General features: G+C 38.2%; 1 protein-coding gene across 1 annotated transcript in view; it reads right to left on the bottom strand.

Annotated features, from left to right (window-relative positions):
- The window catches only part of IQGAP2 (IQ motif containing GTPase activating protein 2), a 285,989-nt gene that overhangs the window by 130,489 nt on the left and 130,991 nt on the right, over positions 1-24,509 (bottom strand). The window contains exons 3-5 of the mRNA XM_081284983.1: positions 18,312-18,468; positions 9,707-9,784; positions 5,726-5,802 (exon numbers count right to left, since the gene is read on the bottom strand). Coding sequence (XP_081141109.1) covers positions 5,726-5,802; positions 9,707-9,784; positions 18,312-18,468 — 312 coding nt within the window. The remainder of the gene's footprint in view (positions 1-5,725; positions 5,803-9,706; positions 9,785-18,311; positions 18,469-24,509) is intronic.

Here is a 24,509-nt window from a genome sequence, read left to right as displayed (position 1 = left end):
CTTCCCTTCCCTTCTAATATCTCTCCTCCCAACCATCAAATAAATTTATAAGAGTAAACAGTAACTCAGCAGTCAAACAGAACAAGAAGAAACATGAGCATTAAAAAGCAAGGAAGAAAAGGAGTACAAACAATGAAGGACAGCCTAAATATTCAGGAGGACCTAGAGTCATCAGAAAAAATGGCCATATAAAGAATTCAAGGAATACCTTAGACAGATTGAAAGGAACCTTAAAGATCACATTGAAAATGAATTACATAAACAGATAAAAGAAGAAGTTAAGCATCTTTATCAGGAGATAGAGATTATAAAAAATAATCAAACAATAATTCTAGAAATGAAGGAAACGATAAACCAAATTAAAAACTCAATTGAGAGTATCACTAAAAGAGTGGAACAAGTACAAGCCAGAACGTCAGATAATGAAGACAAAATATATCATCTTGAGAAGAGTCTAGCCAACTCAGATAGACTGGTAAAAAAATCACGAGAAAAACATCCAAGAGATTTGGGATAACATAAAAAAACCAAACTTATGAGTCATCGGGATAGAGGAAGGTACAGGGATTCATACCAAGGGAATGAGTAACCTGCTGAATGAAATAACTACAGAAAACTTTCCAGAAATAAAAAAGGAAACAGATATACAAAGATTCCTATTTCCTATACACTTTAGACTAGGACTTTGTCTCTAGACACCTTGTTCAGAAATGCAAATATATGTGTTGTAAGAGATACAATCAATTTGATATTTTAGGGAGGAAACAGTTCAACTGGTTTCGTAGAGAGAAAAAGGGTTCTGGGAGAATGGAGTGTTGAGACTAGGAAAGTTATGCATTAATTACTGAGGAACAGATTCAAAGGCAACCTGGTAGACCACACAGCCACCTGACTGTATACGATTGCTGGGGAGAGTGATACCGCCAGCTATTGGTAACAATAACCTGCTTCCACACATGTTGAAGTATAACATTAGAGACGTACACTAAAGCAAGCATATAAAGCAGGGTTTATTTTTAAAAAGGGTAATATATATTTGTCCTGGGAGGGAGAAGGGGGCCATAGCTGGTTTCCTTGTATCCCAGTAAGTGACAAATTCCTGAGGAATATCTTCAAAGCCAACCTAGTGGACCACACAGCCACCTGACTGTGCAGGATCACTGGGGAGAGAAGCCCTCTTCCACAAAGAAAGCAGTCAGGGTATTTGGAACAGCTGGTCAACCAGAAGTAGTTCTGCCACAGCTGTTTTCATCACAATGCAAGCCCTGAATGTGTGCCATCTCAGCATCATCAATGCACTTAAAAACCAGACTGCTGAACACAGCTACAGAATCTGGAACAGTTATCCTTACACAGAGAGGAGGCAGACAAATTTTTAGTTTGTGGTTGTCAGTGTAGCAAAATCTTAATAGGCAAATAGATTTCATAGTTAAGAAAAACAGAATCCAGCTCCCTAATTATGTTAAGCTAGAAATACCAATATGAACACATGACTTTAAAGGGATTCCTTGGAGAGTAGATGATTCTGTTTCTATAAGCAAGAAGAATCAGAAATAGTATATGGAAATCTGGTTGAAAACATAGGCAAGTATATTTCAAGGAACACCAGGGGCAGTGCTCCAGGGAGCTGCCAGAAAGAGGTCTGCCTGACTGAACTGAAGCAATCTGTTCCATCAAAAAAGAAGACAATGATCTTGCTTAAGTCTGTGGAAAGCCAGAAGTTCAAAGCAATAATCCACGGAATAGTATGCAGAGTACAGAAAGGAAGTTGTTACCCAAAAAAGATAACAGCCCATGCATAATTATTTGTTTTGATTTCTAAAAGGGGAGTGTTATTAAAACCTACTTGTTGATTTTACATCTATTTATGCAATACAGATACATACTTGTTTCCTATATATATATAATAGGAAAGAATAAAGATCAAGAACTCTGAGTAAGCCAAACAGTTCCAAAAAAACAAAAGAAGTATTCCAAGATGATAAGGAAGGACTGTAGAGTATAGGTGGTGACAAAAATAGTCAGGTGGAGAGAGAGAGTCTGGCACTAATGTTCACAGTCAATAATGAAGCAGAGAGGACCCATAAACACGATCCTAAATGATAAATCAGCCAAATGGCCTAAAGAACATTGGGTAGAGTCAATCCTTTGTCTCCCAGGAGATGCAAACCTCTAGACAGTCCAACTAATCTCAATAAAAAATGAAAAAGGCATACATAAGCTTTTAATAATGTTCACAGGTCAAGCCAATACATCATTATGACAGGACAATGGATTGTATAAAATTGGCCAAGCGAGACAGGAAGTAAATCATTGCAGGGCAATGGGGGTGGGGGCACCAGATTGTAAATAAGAATCTAACCTGAAAGTCATGTACTTACAAATAAAAAAAAAATCTGACTGACTTAAGCTCAGGATAATACTGGTGGCCAAGGTCTGACTCACCTTGGGAGAAGAACCTAAAGAGGTTCCATGTTCTCAGCAACATTGATAGGTTCAGTTGAAACCAAATCTGTAATCACAGCAAGTTTGAAGGGGTATCCTTGTGTTTCTGGTGGTGCTAATATCATGTTATCTCTGGGTAAGTAGCAAAATAACAAACAACTCTAGGAAATGTCCAAATGAGAGAAACTTGAGGTGTGGATCTTTCTGAATAGGTTCCAGTGTGGTAAGTATATAAAATGTATCTGGGCATGTCATCTGTTCTTTAAGGTACTTGAAGTATTAAAAAAAATTACATCGATTGTTTTTAAACATCACATAATTATGTAAATTATTTATATCCAATTTTATAACTAAAGTTTAAAAAGTGAACCACTTAAGTCTTTAATAATAAATTGAGTATTAAACAACACTACACACAAGTGTTTTTCCCCCTCCACGTTTGGAAGGCCTCCAGACACTCACCAAAAAAAAAAAAAAAAAAAAAAAAAGTGTAGTAACTAGTTAGCAAGACTCTCATTTCTTGAACTGGCTCCTTTTCATACACAGACTTTAGAAACATTCCAAAAGAAGCCACAAAAGGAAAACATGCCATATACAGATTTTAAGTCCAATCACCAAAATAGTAACAGTGGTTTTCACTTGGTATTGAGATAGTGGGTGTTGTAACTTTTTCTTTTGACATTCCAAATTTTCCAATTTTTTCACAATGAGCATATGTTACTTTAAAAAAAAATAAGAAAAAGATAAACATTTCCTGGGGAAAAGTATAAGGCCACCCACCATGAAGGTAAGTCACTCTATGTGGGCCAGAGCTTGAGAATTTGCCCTGGGGCTGCTGTTGTGACATTCTCTGGAGTCCAGCTTGAGAACACCAAGCTAGACTGACAAAGGGTTCAATGAATGATATAGGCAAAGAGACTGGGGTCAGAAATAAGATGAAAGAGGTGAGGGGTGGGCAGGAAAAGGGAAAACAGACACAGACAGGAAGTCAGGGCAAGAAACCCAGGGGATTATGGGTTGTAAAGCCCAAATCAAGATGACAGGGAACAGGAGACAAGTTTGGTCAGGGCCACTAGCTAACTCTGTAGATTAAGTCAGGCCCACAGGCTGGGGCAGGAGGAGAGCAGGGCCTAGCAAGCTTAACTACCTGGAGCAATTTTTCTCCTAGCTCTTGAGCTATAATCAGAATTTCCAACTTGCCTAATTCTCTGCCAGGTAATGATAACTCTGTACATGTTTGCTCATTTTCAGCATCATTTCTAACTGTGCTGCAAGGGCAAATTTGCCATACTTAATTCAAGGATCATGCTACCCTATTTCCAAATGTGTCTTGTCCAACACAGCCGAAAACAAGCCTCACGTGAGTGATTGTATGCATTCTAAACCGTGGCAGGGAAAAGTTTTGACAAAAATATCTTTAGAAACACTTTTGATTTCTCAGTTCCATAGTGAGAGGTAGCCACAGAGTACAGAGAAAAACTAAAGGATATTCTCCCAGGGAATGTTATTTACTAAATTAATGTTGCTTTCAAAGAGAGTTCCTACTTAAGGTCAGATCTAGCAAGTGACAGGACCCAAAAGGAATCCCCTCCAAGACTGACAAAAATTAATGGAACCCTCCAAGACGAGTAACAGAGAATAAGTTTCCAGAAAACATTACATCAACATTTGCATGCAATTGGCAATAGTACATAAGAAGTTGCTCATTCTTTGTTTACCAAGTTGTTCAAGTTATTGATAAAACTATAGCAAACATACATCTGTAAGCCTTGGTGCCATTTTATAGAACTTTAGAACAGTGATACCACCAGAAAGGAACTTAGCACACCATTTCTTGATAAGTTGCTGAATGTGAACATCCCCAGTGTCTACTTTAGAAAATGAACATACGCTTCCATGAGACACCCTACAAGAATGCTACAGATTTGGAGATTAGCACCATGAAGCATGGATATGATAATGCCATTAATTCAAGCTGGCTGGCTTAGCAAGTCACAAAAACGGTGCTACATACAGTGTTAAATGATCATTCTAAGCTCTGAAAAGTGTTTGATAAGGAACATAAGCAACACAGTTGAAAATATCTTTCAAGACAAGTACCCAAGAAGCTTTGTGAAAACCTGTTGACATACAATACTTTAGCGCCATAGGAGGAGTAAGGCAAGAATGGTTCTTCCCACATTATTTAAAGATATTAGAATTTTAAAAATCATAGCAAAGTCACCTTCATTTGGTCTATATTTCTACCAACTATCATCTTCCAAAGAAGTCTCATAAGTAATGACTCGGGGGAAAGTCAAATTATATGACATAATCAAAATTTTTCTCTAGAAGACCAGCATTGCAATGAATTATTATAGAAACCTTTTCCTTTGGAGAGGAAAAGAGCCAGGAAGAAGTTAACATAAACCCCTAGGCAGAATATCTTGCCAGGAAAATGACTTCTAGTGATATAAACACAAGGCAGATGTTGTAAAAGGAATTTAAAATTTCATTAAACATGAAGTCTTCCAACCATTACCTGTGTTCACACAAGACAATAGCTACAAGCTGGATTTTTCAGAATCATTTTTAGTTAGCATCTTATTAAAAAAGAAATCACAGTTCCTTCCAAGCCAACAAGATAAAAATCATTTTTGAAACAATAGAATTTCAACATTTTCATACATTATATAAAACTGCTATAAAACAATGAATGTGTCTTGATTTATCTAATTTAGGGCAACTTCTGTGTTTCTTTCTTATCCTTACAGTACAAGTTCTATTAAACAGAAAGCAAAAAAAAAAAAAAAAAAAAACACCTGTCCTTATACTGGATTTTCTTAATAGATGGTAAAAATTGAATCACACTGATAATTTTAAGAAGAATCAAAGAAGAATCATAATGACTATTGTAGTGGCTCATTTCATATATTTCAGTTACATTTTTGCAAACTAGATTATAACTCAAGAACGTAGTAGCACATTATTATTGGATTCCTTTAAGTTTCCACTTAAATTTCTCTCCTTGTTTTACTTAAAGGTCTTTGATTCACTTTTTGGTTTTATACTTTGAACCATACTTTTAAAAGTCAAAAACAGTTTTTTTTTCTATTTTTTTTTAAGTTCAAGGATGGTGTTTATGTGGCAACTATTGAATTCTATACCATTAGATTCAAAACTGAATTTAATAAAAAATTTCAGATTATTAAAGTTGCTTAAGAGCTTTCACAATTGAAATTGTAGTTTTATTTTAAATCTACTTCCTAAGAAGTCTCTTAGCTTTATTTTTTTTCCCCACCTTAGGGCATGAATGCAATATATCATTCTTGGTATGTTTTTCCGATCATAGACATCTGTTGTTTCTGGATAAAATATCTGGAAAACAAAAGAGACAACGTGTTTATTATGTGTTGCTTCTCACAATCAATTTAACTCCCCAGATACTCCTACACTGATTGGCCTGGGTATTCTATATTTGTTCCAGTGTAGAGAAGCCCCTCAACTGTGGCTTCATCTTGCTCTACAGACAGACCAGTCCCGCACCCAGTTCCCTGCCTCTCCACATGCCACTTTGGGGCCAACAGAGGAGGGATGAGGTTCACAGTCAGCCTTTCCACATGGCTGGGTCCACAGTCATGGGTGGCAGTGTTTCTCTCTGTACCCTCACTCCTGTGACTTCTCATAGGCCTGAGAAAGTGGCCTTCTTTCAGCCACTTTATTACACTATTAAAAAATTGGGGGCTGAGGTTGTGGCTTAGCGGTAGAACGCTTGCCTAGCACATGCGAGGCCCTGGGTTCGATCCTCAGCACCACATAAAAATAAATAAAATAAAGGTATTGTGTCCAACTACAACTAAAAAAATAAAAATAAAAATAAAAAAATAAAAAGTTGATACATCGGGCTGGGGCTGGGGCTTAGTGGTACAGCACTTGCCTAGCATATGTGAGGCACTGGGTTCGATTCTCAGCACCACAGGTAAATAAATAAATTAAATAAAGGTCCATCAACAACTAATAAAAACATATTTTTTAAAAGTTGGTACATAGTTCTATGAACATGAGTTCATTCATATACAACACTCACACATGGGTTTTTGTTTCCACTTAAAGTAACACCTTTCCACTGAATAAAATCTAGAAAGTTAGTGAAGTATAAAGGAAAAATACCTATAATCCCACCTATACTTTTACTGTTTTTTTTTCTATGAGTCTCTTTTTTCTTATGTTTATGTATACATGAAAACAAAATTGTATATATCTAAAGATATTAAAAATACTTAATAGAAGATGACAATTAAACGTCCTCTTTATAATTCTTTAATAGTACTATATCTAGCAAATGCATACGATTCTTTTATATTTTTGAACCATAGCTTAACCATTCCCCGTGGCTGAACATTTGTTTGGTTCCCAATTTTTTCCTTATTCGAAGCCACTGCAGTGAATGCACTGGCATTTTGAGTATCTGATTTCTTATTTTAGATAATCATCTAAATATGGAATTGCTAGATTGAAAGTTCTGAGCATCAAGGATTTAAAAAAATATTTTTAGTTGTAGATGGACACAATACACATATTCACACTGTTTTTCTTAAACTTAAAAAAACTAAATCAGAAACATATTTCAAAGGGGACACTAACTTTTCTGTTCCTAAGCAATGCAAAAATGAATAATTAGGCTTGAAACTTATAATGTCGAGACTAAACATAAATGTCGCTTGCTTTCAGTAAATATTTTACACAATTTGACATAAAAACTAACATCGTGGGCTGGGGATGTGGCTCAAGCGGTAGCGCGCTCGCCTGGCATGCGTGCGGCCCGGGTTCGATCCTCAGCACCACATACAAACAAAGATGTTGTGTCCACTGAAAACTAAAAAATAAATATTAAAAAAAAACTAACATCATATGCAAGATGGTAGTATTTAATATCCAAGGGCAATTTTCTATTGGACATTGAAAAAAGCAGAGAAAAGAATAAAGCAAAGTTTCTCAAGCTAACAATGTGTAGTTTCTACACACTTAAAGAAATGGCCTGGGAAGTTTTCAAAGGCCCTTTGAGCTTTACTTTTAATATTTTCTATCAGTGTCAGTGAAAAGAGGCTTCTCGATTCCGAAGAGCTAGGTTTAAAGCTCTATGTAAGTAGAGAACGACTACAATTCTCACCCTACCCCTTGCTGTATTATTAAAATCTCCCCATCCCCCTTTTAAAAATGAGAACCTTCTATATTTATATTTCTCCTGGAAAATCCTCATAAATGTATCTTCCTTCAGCAAGGAAATGGAATCAACTTGCAATTAACCAGAGTGTTGTATTGTGTCTCCAGCCCCTTACATGGTGCTGAGCTCAGAATTAATTAAAAAAATTAAGGGTAAATCACAGACAAAGTTAATCTAATACACTATTAGCCTCTCAACCCTAAAATATAATGTATCAATTACTTCATGGTAACAATCAATATTAAAATAGAATCTGCTCTATAGATCACTTGTTTGGCCCCAAAGCTCACAAAGGTTTTAATCATATCTATTGAATTATCTGGTTGTCTTAATCAGATGTTGCTTCACTAAGAAAAATCCTATTCAAATGTGTTTACCACCCAGACCCATTTAATACCCCAAAATATGAATTCTATATGACAACTAGCGCCCCAAAGGGATAGCATTTAATATTCTAGACACTTTAAGAGAAGGGAAACTAGGCCAGGTACACACATATAATGGCACACACATATAATCCCAGCAATTCAGGAGATTTAGGCAGGAGAAATACAAGTTTGAGGCCAGCCTCAGTAACTTAGTGAGGCCCTAAGCAACTTAGTGAGACCCTATCTCAAAGTAGAAGAATAAAATAAAAAGTGCTGGGGATGTAACTCAGAGGTAAAATGCCCCTGGGTAAAATGCCATCTCTAGTATTGAGAGAGAAAAAGAAAGGGAGGGAGGGAGGAGAGGAAGGGAGAAAAGAGTGGGAGAAACTAGATTGATAATTTCAAGAAAAATGAGACTGCTAAAACAGAAATGAGCAGGAATATAATGAAAAAAAAAGCATTCATAATTTACATTAAGAAATCTTTTTTTTTTCTTTTGGTCATGGTGGGTGTTTTTAACAGCAAATCTGGCTTAATCAGGAGACAACACAGATCTTCATATGTCGGTAGCTATTGCCTTTTCCTCAAGCTGAAACCCTCCTAAATCACCCTCTCAAAATAGCTGTATCAACTAAGCAATGCAAAGAATTGAGCTATTGATACATATGATGGAGCTCAAGAATAACACAACAAGTGTAAAAATGTCAACCTCATCTACTGTATGATTCCATTTCATGTTATTCTCAAAGTAACAAAATTAGTAGTAGATAACATATTAGTGGTTGACAGGGACTGGGCAGTGGGAGGGATATAGCATAAAAGACCACTTCTCTGTGGTAGCTGTATCTTGACTATGGTGGTGGCTACACAAACTTATTCATGGGCCACAACTGCACAGATCTACACACTAACATTCTCACAAATGAATGCATGTAAGAACAGTGAAAATTGAATAAAGTCCATTCACACCCCAGAATCAACTTAATGCTGTACTACAGTTATGTAGTACAGTTATGAAGCTGAATGAAGTTATGTAGAACAGTTATGAAGCTGAATGAAGGATACACACATAGATGCACTATTTTTGCAACTTCCTGTGATTTTATAGTTCTTTCAAAATAAGAAGTTCAAGTAATAGCTCTATAACTTTTATCAAATAAAATTCCCTCCTTTCCCCAAGGTATTTATTTCTCTCACAAGCTTAAGAGTACTTGCTCCTTGAATTTAACAAGCATTGAATCCTTACAGAATCAATGAAGATCTTTTCAAGAATAAAAGCTACAAGCCTCTAGACTTTAAAATTTAAAGTGATTGTATGATTTATAATAATTTGGGAAAATAAATTGATAATAATTTATAGTGATACAATGAGACTTAGAATTTTTTAAGAATAAACAGCAACACAGAAAAAGGAGTTGACTATCTTAAATCAACCATCTATGAGCTGAAGCTTCTTCTGATCTTGTTTATGCATACACACTTTCACCTGGCTGCTGTCATGTTGTAACCCTACCTCATTCTGAGTTCTTCCATCTATTACTTTGCATAAGCCTTTCAATATTTTTGTTTGGTTCTCACATTTCTCATTCTTGCATTAACATAGTTCAGTCTGCCAAACATTTGTCATAATGAGGTGTTTCTGCACCACCTTTTCGTCTCCCCAGTTAGGATCCAGTATGTGAAGGCTTACCTTGGGTAGTCCAATAGACTCCATAGCTCTCAACCACTGGACAGTATTATCTGTATGTCGAAAATGAAGGCCAGACTTCTAATGTGAGGTTAGTAGGAGGAAACAAAGAAAGAAAGACCATACAAAAAGTGAGTCATTTGTAATAAAGTTTTTCATTAGCAGGATGCTTTTCAATTGTATTTTTCCAAGAACAGAGTTATTAATGCTTATAGAGAATAAATACAGACACAATGAAAAAAAAAAGATTACACTGTATCTCAGCAATATACACACTTGAGTAATTCTCAACTTGAATCTCAAATACCATTTAATGTCTAGCATATGCCTAAGGATTACGTGCACAGGCGGTCATGCATGCATGAACGTGTATATACATGTGGTGTAAGATTTTGGCAACCATGGTTGAGAAGCCTAGCAACTTCAGGAAAAACTGGATTTTTATAAGACAAAATGCTCTCTTTTCTTTTTTTCTTCTAATCATGAATGTAATATTTCTGTAGAAAACCTGGAAAATACAAAGATGAAAACGCAAACCACTCTTTGATTCAGAGCTAATTTTAGTACCTGCTCCTCTTATAATTTAATCATAATAAAAAGTAAAACCTTCAGCAGAAGTGTCTTATAAAACATTTTTTCTACACGTACAATTCTTTGTGTCTTCCATTTCTTCTTTACGGTTTTAATCAGCCACTTTTTCTGTAGTCTACAAATAAAACACCCTTGCCTGCATCTCATTATTTAGATTAATGAACCGCTAAGAGTCTTAAAGTGATCTTATATTCTTCACTAATTAGATGTATAAACAATGTTATCTAGTTTTTCCATTTTTAATAAATGTACAAAAAATAACTATATAAAATTTCATCATATAACTAACAGCCAATGGCAGAGAATCACATTTAGAAAGCCTGGCTCTTCCCACTTTCTATGACCTTCTACAATCTAATATAAAATATAAGAAAATTAATATTTTTGACAAATGCTTATGCCTTTAAATAGTGGTCACTATTTGCCATTGGAGTATGCACTTCAAGTACTTTATACAAATTTTCCAAACACCCTACAAGGTAATTACCATTATCATTTTTTTTAAAGATGAAAAAAGCCAGGCTAAAATGAAGAAGTAATTTACCTAAAGTCAAGTAACTGTTTAGTGGTTGAAAATCTTCCTTGTGCTAAAACTCCCCCATGGGAGAACACTGGGCCTAATGATTGTTTGATGGTTCTTTGGAAGAAATTAGCTAGTTGCTTGAGGGAAGAAGAAAGTGTGGGGTGAGAGGAAAATGAGACCGGGAAGGAGGGAAGACAATAGAAAATCCAGAACATTAGCTACCAGGCCATATGGTTTTTTGTTTTGTTTTGTTTTGTTTTAGTTGTAGATGAACACAGTACCTTTATTTTATTTATTTATGTGGTGCTAAGGATTGAACCCAGTGCACCACATGTGCTAGGCAAGTGCTCTACTACTGAGCCACAGCCCCGGCCATAGTGTTTTGACTGTTTGTACCTAGCACAAATAACTTTTGCAGAATACAAGCCACTCAGTGACAAAGAACAAGTGATGCAGTGATGAAGGAACAAGACAGAAGCAATCTTCAATCAAGTGTGAAGGAAGACAGAGACGAGGACTCTGCACCACTCAATAACTAAATGTTCTCACTTAAAATAATACTCAAATGTCTTCAGCTAATATGAGTTTCTTTATTGATGACAATCTAGTTCCCCATTTAGTCTTGCTGCCTCCTACATAAAAATGACCAAGACATCAAATTGAGCCAGCTCCAGTCCCAAAGAAAACTAGTCTTTGTACCTAAAAAATAGTTTTTTAACATCACCTACCACAAGCCCAAATCTATGCTAAGCCTTTCACTTCTTCTTCCAGTGGCTTCATGGATATGCATTTTCTTTTTGCCCCAATGAGTTAAATAAATGCAATTTATGGGTTTCTGGTTTCTTTGGCTGATGGGCTTCAGCCATCCCAAACAATGTAACAAAGACATCTTATCTATTTAGTGAAGTAATCCTAAGAAACTTCTAAATCCTACAGAGCCCTCAGCCCTCAGCCATAAAGGCTTTTTGGAGCTGCAGAGATTAAATTGAAAACAAAAGAAAGTATTTGGTTACAAAGCACACCAGCAAATGTTAGATGTTATAATTAGTATATTACATAACTGGGCTTGAAACTTTTATTCATCTGTCAGGTAAGATAAAGATACATTACTTCATATCAGAGGAACTGAAGGAAAGGGCAGCTATCTTGGTCATATTTTTTTTTTTTAAAGAGAGAGGAGAGAGAGAGAGAGAGAGAATTTTTAATATTTATTTTTTAGTTCACGGCGGACACAACATCTTTGTTGGTATGTGGTGCTGAGGATCGAACCCGGGCTGCACGCATGCCAGGCGAGCGCGCTACCGCTTGAGCCACATCCCCAGCCCCTATCTTGGTCATATTTTTATAGCAAATGAAGCAGATTTCAAATTCTTTGTTTTAAAAACCTGAGAAATGCTGACTTCAATACCCTACAGTCCATGTTACGACTTTAAAAAAGTACACTTCAGTGAGAAAATTGTCACAATAACATATTCAATCTATTGATTTGTTTCATTTGCTTCATTATAATGAAAATAGCCTTCCAAAAGGCTCAAAATAATCTCAGTCCACTGTAATTATTTTTAGTGAGTCTATTTTCTTTCATTAGTTCTATATATTAATACCAGACTAGATGTCATGATTGTGATCATACTTAGCCAATGGATACTTTTGTTCATAACTTTAGATTTCATATAGAAACAAATCTTTTAATTTCATATAGAGTACATGCTGATTTTCTATTGCTATTTCAATGCCAGTAAACAAGGTTCACCTAGTTTAAATTGTATAGGTGAGGAATTATGTAAGTCTTATTTGGATGCTAATTTTCCACATAGTAGACTTAGAGCATTTTAGAACTCTAAAGAAGCTTAGAAACCAATTATTGTTGTAATTTACTTATTTTATTGATGCAGAAACTGAGGGAGCAAGTATATACAAACTCTAGCTGACCTAACTTGTCAATCTCAGGGCTAAGATTCCCTTGCTGAATCTCTGACCCCAAGTCCAAATATTCTGCCATTTTTCCACTCAGTGCCTCAGAACAACAACCACTGCCAGTGCTCATTGAGAGCGTTCATCTGTCAGGCACTGCACCAAGTGTCTTCTGTGGGTGATCACATCTGTTCCTCACAAAATCTCTACTAAGAGAGATACTGTTATTATTAAGCCCAATATAAAGTGGTGAGGAAACAGGCTCCAGGAGGTAGAATGTATTTTGCTTCTACAGTTCACATTGCCAACCACTATGCCTATGTCTTCCCTACCTAAGACACACCTAAATACCAACAAGCATTCATTATAAGCTTACAATTTTCAAGGCATTATTCAGAATTCTGCTTGTATCTTTGAGCCTTGTCACCCTGAGTCCTCTCCAAGGAATGCCTTCCTTCCTCTTCTTTCTCTTGTCCATCTCAGCCTGCTTGGGAACACTCACTGCTATAGTTTGAATGTATCTCCCCCAAATTCACATGTTGGAAATGCAAGCCCAAAATTAATAGGTTAACAGTTTTTGGAGGTGGGCGTTTGGGAGGTAATTAGGATTAGATGAAGTTGTGAGGTTTGGGCCCTTATGAGTGGCTTTATTTAAAAAAAAAAAAAGGAACAAAGAACTGAGCTAGCACATTTGCTGCTCTGCCATGTGATGCTCTCTCTTATGGCATGATGCAGCAACAAAGGCCTTCAGCAGATGCTGATGCCATGCTCTTGGACTTCTCAGGCTCTAGAACCATGAGCTAAATAAACCTCTGTTCTTTAATCACCCAGTCTGTGGGATTCAGTTATAGCAACAAGTAAGACATGCACTAAGCCCTACCCTGTCACCCTCTGCCTCAGCCATGGAAACCTTCCTGACCCCTTCACCACCTCCACTCCCTTTAGAACTGATCTCTTTTCTGCTGTCCACCAATGCTTCTCTTCATGGCCCTCCACCAGTCACAATGCCTTTCCAGGCAGGCCACTGCCACCTGGACTGAATTGTTCCCTTATGGGATGGACTTTCTTTCTTCTCTCCCTCCCTCCCTCCCTCTCCTCTCTCTCTCTTTTCTCTTTCTCCCCTGCTCCCACCCTCCTGTTACCTCCTCTGCAGAGCATGGACTCATCTTTCTAAAGCACACATATTGATCACATTGCAACGCCTGTGTTTATTGTTTCAGTGGCTTCCCCCACACACCAAATGACATCACAGCATCCTCTGTGGGGCTGGTGGGGCCTGTGTGCCCTGTGATACCATCTTGGCTTCCTTCCTGGCTTCATCTCCTACCATTGTCCCTTGCTGCAGCCACTTAGCTCTGCAGTTGGGGCCAAGTTCTTATCTTCCTCAAACTCACCATGTGGGTTCCCTTTTTCAGACTGTTCTTTCTACTCCCCACCCTCGACTCTGCACATGGATGGCTTTCTTCTCTTTTTTTCAGCCTCAGAATAAACTTCCCTCAGAGAAGAACTGTCTTCTGCCCATTGCTATGTCAATAACACAGGCTTTACTTTCTTCCTTCATACACTGATCCAAATTCGCAACCATATCCTTATAGTCTATCTCAACAGCTGTAAGCCTCATGACTTCAGGACCATTCTATTATTAGTATCTGCAACAGTGACTGGCACAGGGAAAGTGTTGGTAAGTATTGTATGAACGAATGAATTCTTAGCATAGACTTTACTGGTTCAGAATCCCTAATCCAACAATCTGAAATCCAAAATGCTCTAAAAACTAAAACCTTCTGAGCATTGCTGGCACTCAAATTTCAGATTTCAGAGCATTTTAAACTTCAGAGCATATTTTTATCACGGCACAACTTTATCTTCTTTCCCTACCACTTTATTGCAATTTATGTTAATGTTCATCTATTAGAGCAATGGTTTTCAAATTTTAGTAGTCTATAAGAAAAGCATTTCCTGCAGGTGAATTATTAGAAGTACAATTTCCTAGGGTCCCAGGCCAAGAGATTCTGCCTGACTCAGCAATCTGGGGTGGGGCCAGTTGGCCAGTTTTAGCACACACCTAGTATATGGTACTGATGAAGGTCTGAGCATTATACTCAGAAGAACAGTGTCAGACTCTGAGCTCCTTTAAAGAATACCAAATAAAGCTCAGAAGGTAGGAAAGGAATGAAGGCTTTGGGCTCACTTAAAACTACTATCGTTCACTCCTTCACCTAACAACTATTTTCTAAGTACCACTGTGGACCAGGCCCTGCACCATAGATTGACAACACAGCAGAGAAGGGGCACATAGTTCCTTCTACAAAACAGGACAATCTTTACAATAAACTACAGCATGTCCCAGGGGGACAGTGATAGGTGCCCAGCACACATGGAGTAGTCATGTACCCAGGCCTGGGATAGAGAGTGGAGGTGATCTAGAAAGAATACTCATAAATGGAAGGCTTAACTCTAATACCTAGGATATATTTCTAACCCTGAACAAACGAGGGAACAGGGTTATACACTGGCTGGCAAATAAAGAGGATCCAGCAGCAAGAAAGGTCACATCTGCCTAAACGACGGCTATCAAAGCTGCTGATGCCAACACAGTGTCCTTCAGGACTCAGGGACATAGCCTTGCCTTGGGGATACCATGTCTAACAGGGGGATCATATTTTATGACTGCAGCCTAGGCAGACTCTGCAGCGAGAGCCGAAGTTCACTGAATTCATGGTTTCCAGATGGCACATCAAGGGGCTGGGCAGGGTTAGTGAACATTCCCTTGTGTTTCAACATCTTTGCCTCAGTCTCATGATTTAGTGCTCCTTGGAAAGGATCACGTGATGGACTCTAGTTCCGAAGAACACACGAACAGGAAGTTGTGTCGCCTATTCATGAAAATTTGTCTCTTCATTTTTGTATAAGAAACAAAAAGGCCCTAAAATACAATTTTATGACTACATGGCAAACCACTAAAAATTTCCATCAGGAACACTAGGCACTTTCAGGAACTTAATAAAAGGAAGGAAAAAAGAAAAAGCTCTGTTCTCTAGTGAAGTCACAGAGGGATAGTTTCCATGTGTCCTATGTTTTTCTTGTAGCTCAACAGCATGGAGGGGGTCCCCCACCACAGTTGGCAACAGCCTCGTTCCCTCTGCTGCTTCCCTTCCCCCAGCCCTTCCCTCACCATCACTTCTGCACAGCCCAGTCTTCCAGGGGCCTGATGGGCCGAGGACCCCAACTCAGAGCACTTTCCTCTCGTGATATCTTGCTCAGGGATGTCATTGCCTGCTTAGGCCCTGCAGGTATTTTGTTTCATAACAAGGGACTGAAAATATTTCCCCTGTCACCCTCCCAAAGAGGAACTGATGTTCATTAAAGTAGTAGGATCTTGGATGCAAAGGGAAGGCTCCTGTTTAAGTAGCCCTGAGGCAATTTCATGAGGTCCAGAGCTGATCTGGAAGAAGACACCCATATCCAAGGCCATAGTTTGCTCTGAGGCTCACACCCACTGAGGGTTTGTCTTCCCATCTGAGTCTCACTGTCCACAAAGCCAAAGCTAAAGGAAAATCTTCACAATTGTCCCTTCAGGGCAGCCTGAGGTCTATCCCAACTACAATTTATCATGAAATCTACATGGGGGTGTTGGCACTGACAGTCCTAGATCTTGGTAATAACTACAATAAGAACATGAAACGGGCTGGGATTGTGGCTCAGCAGTAGAACGCTCAACTAGCATGGGTGGGACCTGGGTTTGATCCTCAGCCCCACATAAAAATAAAGGCATTGTATTGTGTCCATCTACACCTAAAGAATAAATGTTTTAAAAAATAAAACATGAAAAAGAAGAAGAGTCAGACTCTAAAATGTGGACAAACATTTATTTTGTGGAGGGGGTGTGGATACAGACTTTTTTCTGCACTTCTCTGAATTTCTAAAAATAGTCATTGAACTTTAATTTTGGCTGACTTGGTCATTGTTTTATTAAAATCTTGTGAAAGACCATTAGTAGCTGGTTCTCAGAGTAAAACATATGACTTTATAAACCCAAACTTAAACAAATGGCAAACAATTATTCACAACATTATTCTAGCAAAAAACTTGTGCTCAGTTGTCTTATTGTCTAGATGATGTAGATGGACTCAAAAGAGATTTGTCAAATGACCTTGTCCACTGAGAGCCTCAATGATTATTTAAACATTTGAGCTGAATTCAATATATACATTTAAAAACTATATTTTGTCTAGAATGGATTTTCCATTTATTTCATTTTCAACTATACTCAACATTGTCCCTGAAATTTTAAGAAAAATAGCATTCATTATAAGAGTCATAAGTTTTAGGAACACTTGAAAATCTGCAGTAAAAAAAAAACCTTGATATGAAGATCTAAATATGAGCTGCAGATGTAGCTTGGTATAGTGCATTTGCCCAGAATGTGTGGGATCCTGGGTTGATCCCCAGCACTGGGGTGGCAGGGGGTGTGGGGGACAACCAAAAAGCAAACAAAACAAAACAAAACAAAAGCTAAATACATTAAGAGAATAAAGAACCAAGTTTCAAAGAAACTATAGAAATCTTGGCCTGTAATTGATAAGAGATCACATATTCCAGGATAGAACACTACATATTTTAAATTCCCTTCTGAAGACATATCTTTAATGCATAAGCTTTTTATGTAGTTGTCTACTTTTTCCTTTTTCCATGTTTTAGTGGAAATTTTCAAATATTAGAAAGGAGGTGGAATAGTATAATGATCCCCTGTATACCCACCCCACACCTTCAGTAATTATGAGCTCATGGCCAGTTTTGTATCATCTATCCTTCCTTCCTTTGATTATTTTGAAGCAAAATACCATTTTATCTACAAATACCTTGATATATTATTATTTTTTTAAATCCAGATCTTTTAGAGATATATAAGATTGGTGTTTACCATGATTTTTTTTCTCCCCCTAGCTCCTTCCAAATTTAAATAATGGTATTTTGTTGTCACTGCTGTTGTTTTTTCTTCAAGAGGGTTATGACGACTTTTTATTTTCTGATTCTTCCCAAATTAGCCATGAAACAGTTCTTAAACAAGTTGCAAACAAAAAGATTAGTCTTATTTTGTTTTAAACACAAAACAGAAAAGAATTCCTACCTGGTCATTCAACATTACTACTTATTTTATTACATTGGCCTTAATTCTTTAGGGGCATAAGTTCAAGTCCCAAGTAGGTATTTAGTTCCTCAATGAAAAGTTGGGAAGCAATAAACTGTGTTGGTGGTGGAAAAAACAGAGGTGTAACATGCCCCCACTCCTACATTTACTGGCACTAATAAAGCTTCAAATGTCCTCCATGAAAGAATAATGGGGGAGGCATTGAGTAGCTTCCAACATGAGAGGTCTCTCAGCCTGGAAATAGAAACACTTTCCTTTTCAAAACTGCTGCTGCCTCAGGAATACTTATTAACAGTCTCCAAATACCAAGGACACTCCCTCTCCCAAATCTTTACAGACACAGTAGAAGTGAAGAGAGGAAACGGAAGTGAAATACCAAACTTTCACTTCTTTTATCCAGAAGCAAAAACCAATTAGATCTTGGTTACCTTATAACGTGTTTGTTCCACATCATAGATCTTTTTCTCTGATACCATTTTTGGGGCAAAGAACTTGGCTAACTTCGCAAGGTAAACTCCATTCCGAAGCCCTTCTTCCAGTTCAGTGGTTGGGGGCAATTCTTCCACTAAGCAGACTTCCATCCACCTAAAAAGATTATAAAATGTTAAAGTGACTCCAGTTGGATAACTTTCTATAAATGCAGATGTGTAACATTTCTCCATGTGTGTTGGACACATTAACAAAGGGAGCAGGATTTCAAACATTTTTAGGTGTCAGTGATGGGAAAGGACAACTTACTGGGCAGAATAAGGATTCAGAACATGAAAAGAAAAAGGGGCCTAAAAGCCCAGGGCACTGAGCTCATTATCATTCTAGAGCTTGCCAACTTTACCTTTATCCAAGGCTTTGCCAGTTATCTTTTGTGCCAAAGAAAGGGAAAGGCCAAACCATTTTGTATGAAAGGAATTAGTCCTGACATTAAAGAAAAACTAATTCCAAGTTTATGAGCCCTTAGGAGAGGCAATTCTTGTACCTTGGTAAGAGCAGAGTCCAAAATACAGTAAAATCTGCAGTTGTTTCAGCTCAGAAATGACTATCAGGAAAGGTTCAGAGGCATGGCAAAGGTTATCAGAAATTTAGATATTTAGATCAGACTTTTTGAAAGAATACTCACTCCCTTTGCCAACACTAGGACATACTAAACACGCTCACCTTTATGGGAAACTACAGTACCTACTGGGTTTTGAAAAAATATTTTAAACAAAGATCAGATTAAATCTTAGGACACTGTATCAGTATTATAAAAAAGAGAGCACCAAGGTCATGACTCAAGGACGCACTGGAGGAAAGAAGCCAGGCCAGTCCTCGCACTTCACACTGGAATGCCAAGAGTGTGCCAGAGTAATGAGGGGGGTGGGGTTGCTCTTCCTACCCATTCTCAAGTAATCATTCCCTACTGCAAAACCTGAGAGGAAGGTGTATAGTTCTCAGTGGGGGAGTTCCCAGATACCTGTAACCCAGCCACGGATCCACACACTAATGCAACTTAATGTGAATGCCATACCTACCTAGGCAGGTCCCCAGAGAGCATCTGCATGGACAAATTTGGATCCCCTCAATATTTAGAAGACAGTAGAATGCTATTTTGTGATATTAACAACCAATCCTTATCCAATCTGCAAATTCTTGTAGTTAAAAATTATACCTTCTAAAACTCAACAAGCTCCTAATAAATAAGGAGTAATTACTGACCATTTGATAGGCACCATAAAAAAATGGAATATACAATTCACAATTGCTAAACTGTGGAATCAACCCAGATGCCCTTCAATAGATGAATGGATAAAAAAAATGTGGCATTTATACACCATGGAGTATTACGCAGCACTAAAAAATGACAAAATCACGGAATTTGCAGGGAAATGGATGGCACTAGAGCAGATTATGCTTAGTGAAGCTAGCCAATCCCTAAAAAACAAATACCAAATGTCTACTTTGATATAATGAGAGCAACTAAGAACAGAACAGGGAGGAAGAGCAGGAAGAAAAGATTAACATTAAACAGAGACATGAGGTGGGAGGGAAAGGGAGAAAAAAAGGGAAATCACATGGAAATGGAGGGAGACCCTCATTGTTATACAAAATTACATATAAGAGGTTATGAGGGGAATGGGATAACAAACATGGAGGGAAATGAATTACAGTAGATGGGGTAGAGAGAGAAGATGGGAGGGGAGGGGAGGGGGGATAGTAGAGGATAGGAAAGGTAGCAGAATACAACAGTCACTAATATGGCAGTATGTAAAAATGTGATGTGTAACTGATGTGATTCTGCAATCTGTATTTGGGGTAAAAATGGGAGTTCATAACCCACTTGATTCTAATGTATGAAATATGATATGTCAAGAGCTTTGTAATGTTGTGAACAACCAATAAAAAAAATGGAATATACAAGCTGGGCATGGTAGTGCATGCCTACCATTCTAGCAAATCAGGAGTCTAAGGCAGAAGATTCCAAGTTCAAAGCCAGCTTCCAGCAACTTAGCAAGGACCTAAGCAATTTAGTGAGACCCTGTGTTAAATAAAAAAACAAAAAGGGCTGGGGATGTGGCTCAGTGGTAAAGAACCCTGGGTTCTATTCCTGATTGCAAAACAAACAACTAAAAGGAACTATGAAAGAAAAATAGAAAAACAAATCTTACCTTTAAAAAGCATCCAACACAACTGATTGCCTAGCATATGTAAGACCCTGAGCTGGATTTTTAGCACCTCAAAAAAAAAACGTATGTGTGTGTGTGTGTGATTGTGAAGCCGATGCAATTCCAAGGAAAAAACAGAGAACCATGCAGGAGAGGCTCTATGCCCACTGCTACATGGTAGAGCACAATAAGAATGTTCAGGAATAAAGGGGGAGCTCTGGGTTATCACTGGAGTAATTGGGAAAAATCATCTAAAAAGTGGTGTGATTTGGACTTGGCATAGATGGATGGAGGTTTGGCAAGGCAAGAAGGAAACCATCAGCTAAAGAGCTGGACAAACCAAAGGCATCACAGAAACATGGCTGAATTGTTGCGAAATCCCAGAGGCAGCTGTGGGCCTTTGGGGGTCACAGGGAGAAAAGAGAAATGAGGCTGGGCATCTGCAGTCAGGTAGGCCTCTGGAGGAGTGAGCCCAGGAGCCCACGAGGAGAAGTGTTGACATTTGTTGCCATAGGAAGCAGGAAGCTCCTGGCAGCTTCACAGAAGAGGACTGACATGCTGACAGCAGTAATTACAGCAAATTAATCTACATAATGGATGCCTCAGAGACACAGAGCTGTCAGGCCTTTCCCACTGTGAGGTCCTGAGGGACTGGATTAGACAGGAAGAAATGGGAAGGGAGGGAGCCAAGAGACATTTCAAGGAAACTGGAGCAGGATTCTGTGACAGTTTAGGAAGAGGAAGATGGTCAATGGAAGGAGAAATAACACCAGTCAGAGAAGGCGTATGACACAAATAGACCAGGACTTGGCTACCTAGTGATGTCTGGTATCACTGCAAGACAGTCCCCTAACCTCTCAGGGCCCCATTTCTCTCCTGTGCTAAAGGATGGGGTAGTGGTGAGAACTGGATGATAAAGACCCCCTGTTCCAGTTCTAACATTTTAGGGATTTGTGAAACTATGAGTGCAAGAAGTAAAACAAGAACATGAAGAACATGGTTTTTTTCTATGAGCCTTGCTTCAAATAAACTTAAGAGTATAATGGATTTGTTAAATTAAACAAAAAGGAACAAGTTATAATGTTGCCTTTAAAAAAGCAGGCGAAAATAAGAGCCAATGAACTAGGCCAAGTATATTAGTCAGCTTTCTATCACTATAATGAAAAAAACCTGAGATAATTGAATTACAAAGGGGAAAGGTTTATTTTGGCTCATGGCTTTGGAGTTTCTAGTTCAAGATCAGATAGACCCATTACTTAGGGTTTCTTGTGGGGTGCCAGATGGCAATGACAGGGAGCATGTGGTAGAGTAAATGGTTCATCTCATGACCAGAAAGCAAAAGAGAAAGAAGAAGGGGCCACAATAACACAATTCCCTTCACAGGCATGCCTCCAGTGACCTAAGGAACTACCACAGGACCTTTTTCCTAAAGTTGTAGAGCACCTCTCAATAGCACCAAGCAGGTGGGGGGGGGGGGCACGCCTTTAACCTTTGGGGAACATTCAACATCCAAACTAAAGCACCAAGTTTCTAACTTAAATAAAATAATTAGAATACTAGGCTACTGCACATAAAAACACAATCTGTTTTCACCCAATGATGTTTTCAAATAATTATCTGAAAAAAGTGAAAAAATACACAGCAATATACAAATGTTTTATAACAACCTGATAATCAGTGTATATGTGTGTGCTAGGGAGAGAGGTAAATTGACAACTGGTAGACTTGGACTTTCTTTAAAAAGAGAGATAATCACGTCTATTTTTGTCTATATTAGAATATATGTGCAGTTGGCTAAAACACTGACAATACAAAAACTTAGATCACCTATGGTCTATTTGAAATATAGATATGGCTATATTTGTTTTTGTTTTGTTTTTTTTTGTGGGATGTACCAGGGATTGAACTCGGGGGCCCTCGACCGCTGAGCCACATCTCCAGCCCTATTTTGTATTTTATTTAGAGACAGGGTCTCACTGACTTGCTTAGCACCTTGCTTTTGCTGAGGTTGGCTTTGAACTCATGATCCTCCTGCCTCAGCCTCCCAAGCTGCTGGCACACACACAGGTGTGTGCCACTGCGCCTGGCCAAAGATGGCTAATGTTATGACATGAACTGCTCAAAGACAAAGATCATTTCTTCTTTCTCTTGGTAGTCCTTTAGTATTTGGCAATCTATTTACAAATAGTGGATATCCAACAAATGGCTATTAAATAGAAGATTCTTATGACTTTTCCAAACATCATGGTTACATTGTAAAATTTACTGGGATACTGACAGGCTTACAAAATGTTGTAGTTTTTTTGTTTGTTTATTTTTGGGGACTGGGGATTAAACACAGAGGCACTTAACCACTGGGCCACATCCCCAGCCTTTTTTATGTTTTGAGACCAAGTCTCACTAAGTTGCTTAGATATCATTAAGTTGCTAAGGCTATCTTTGGACATTCAAGCCTTGCATTTCAGCATCCTGAGCTGCTGGTGTTACAGATATGCAACACCATGCCCCATCAAAATGTTGCATTTTTACAACATTAGGCATCAATGGAGCTATCTCCTTTTCATTGCCATTAATACTGGATTTTAATGTTTCATAGGAATTATCAGTAAATCTTCACAATCACTCTACATGAAAGAGATCCTACAGATTTTGATATTGTTCTCAGATCCTGATGATTTTTTTTTTGAGATGATTCCTTAACTTTTCTAAGGTTCAGAAAACTCAAGGCCACATAGCTGGTAAAGTAAAAGAACTCGATAAAACTGCCAGGGACCTCTGCTCCTCTAATTCCAACTTTTACTTCCCTTCTCATAATTCATTCAACAACAACAACAACAAAAATTGGCTCCTCCAGTCTGGGTCCACAGCCTAGTACAAAACAAAAGTCATAACAAGACCCTCCCAGTGACTTCCAGAGCAGAAGTATAAGTTTCATGGTTTGAAACCACAAGTGCTCTATGATTCCAGGATAGGTGAGTGTATTTCTGGGAGTTCATCTGTTCTCTCAGAAATCCCTCTTTGTCATTTACTCGGCAACCATCATGACAAATGGTGCAGGCCAGCTCTTGTGGGTACTTCAGAAAGACAGAGAAGCTGAGGTGCCATCTGAATGGAGTCATCCCTTCAAGGACTCCTGCAAGCCTTATTATCAATAGTTCTTTGGTAAGATACAATTGGAAACGCCTGTCAATTATTGGTCAGTATGTGATCAATAAACACAAGACTATTCTCTTGGACAAGGGAGATTCTGCTGACAGAATAACCAGTCAGACTAGTACTCATTGTTACTCTAAAGGTATTAATACCTCACAATGAAGCAGGAACCAGAACGAGCAAAATTTAAGCTAGAGCAGGCCATCATGGGATGAATCTCTTTTTGAGCTTTTCAAAGTACAAGGAAGAGAACTTCTAGCACAGATACCATATTGTTCAGCCCAAAGACGAGGAGACAACTACAAGTGGCCACTGGTCAGGGTCTACAATCCCAGCAGCATTGCATCTGTGTAGGGTTGGGGTGAGGGGCTGGGATATGACCACAGAAGATGAGGAAAAATGATGTGCACCAGTCCTAGGTCTGGCTTACAAACACCTCCCATGGAAAAACGTCTGTCCTTTCCTTCCCTATCTACCAGCTCAGCCCACCACTACCATGAAAGACAAAGTACAAGAACTTCCACCAGCCTGCGTCCTTGAGTAACTGGGTGTAAACCACCCCTTCACCCCTGCCCAATTCTATTGAACCTCCCATGAGTGAGAACTAAACTTCTGCCAACCTCAACCTTAGAGATTTATCTGTTACATAAGTTAATAGTACTGAGTCAAACCAAAATAAATTCAAAGTGTGACTTTTATGGTTTATTTGGTACAATTTCTACAAAGATCACAATGCGAAGACAATTGGCCTAATGTTTAAGAAGTCTGGCTGTGCCATCATTAGCTGTATGTGCTAGAACAGTCACTGAAAACTCTGAGCACTCAGTTTTAGTC

This window comes from Spermophilus citellus (assembly GCF_964194105.1).
Source record: "Spermophilus citellus genome assembly, chromosome: 1".
NCBI lineage: Eukaryota > Metazoa > Chordata > Mammalia > Rodentia > Sciuridae > Spermophilus > Spermophilus citellus.
The sequence above is the reverse complement of the archived record's forward strand: the minus strand, read 5'-3'. Positions and strand labels throughout refer to the sequence as shown.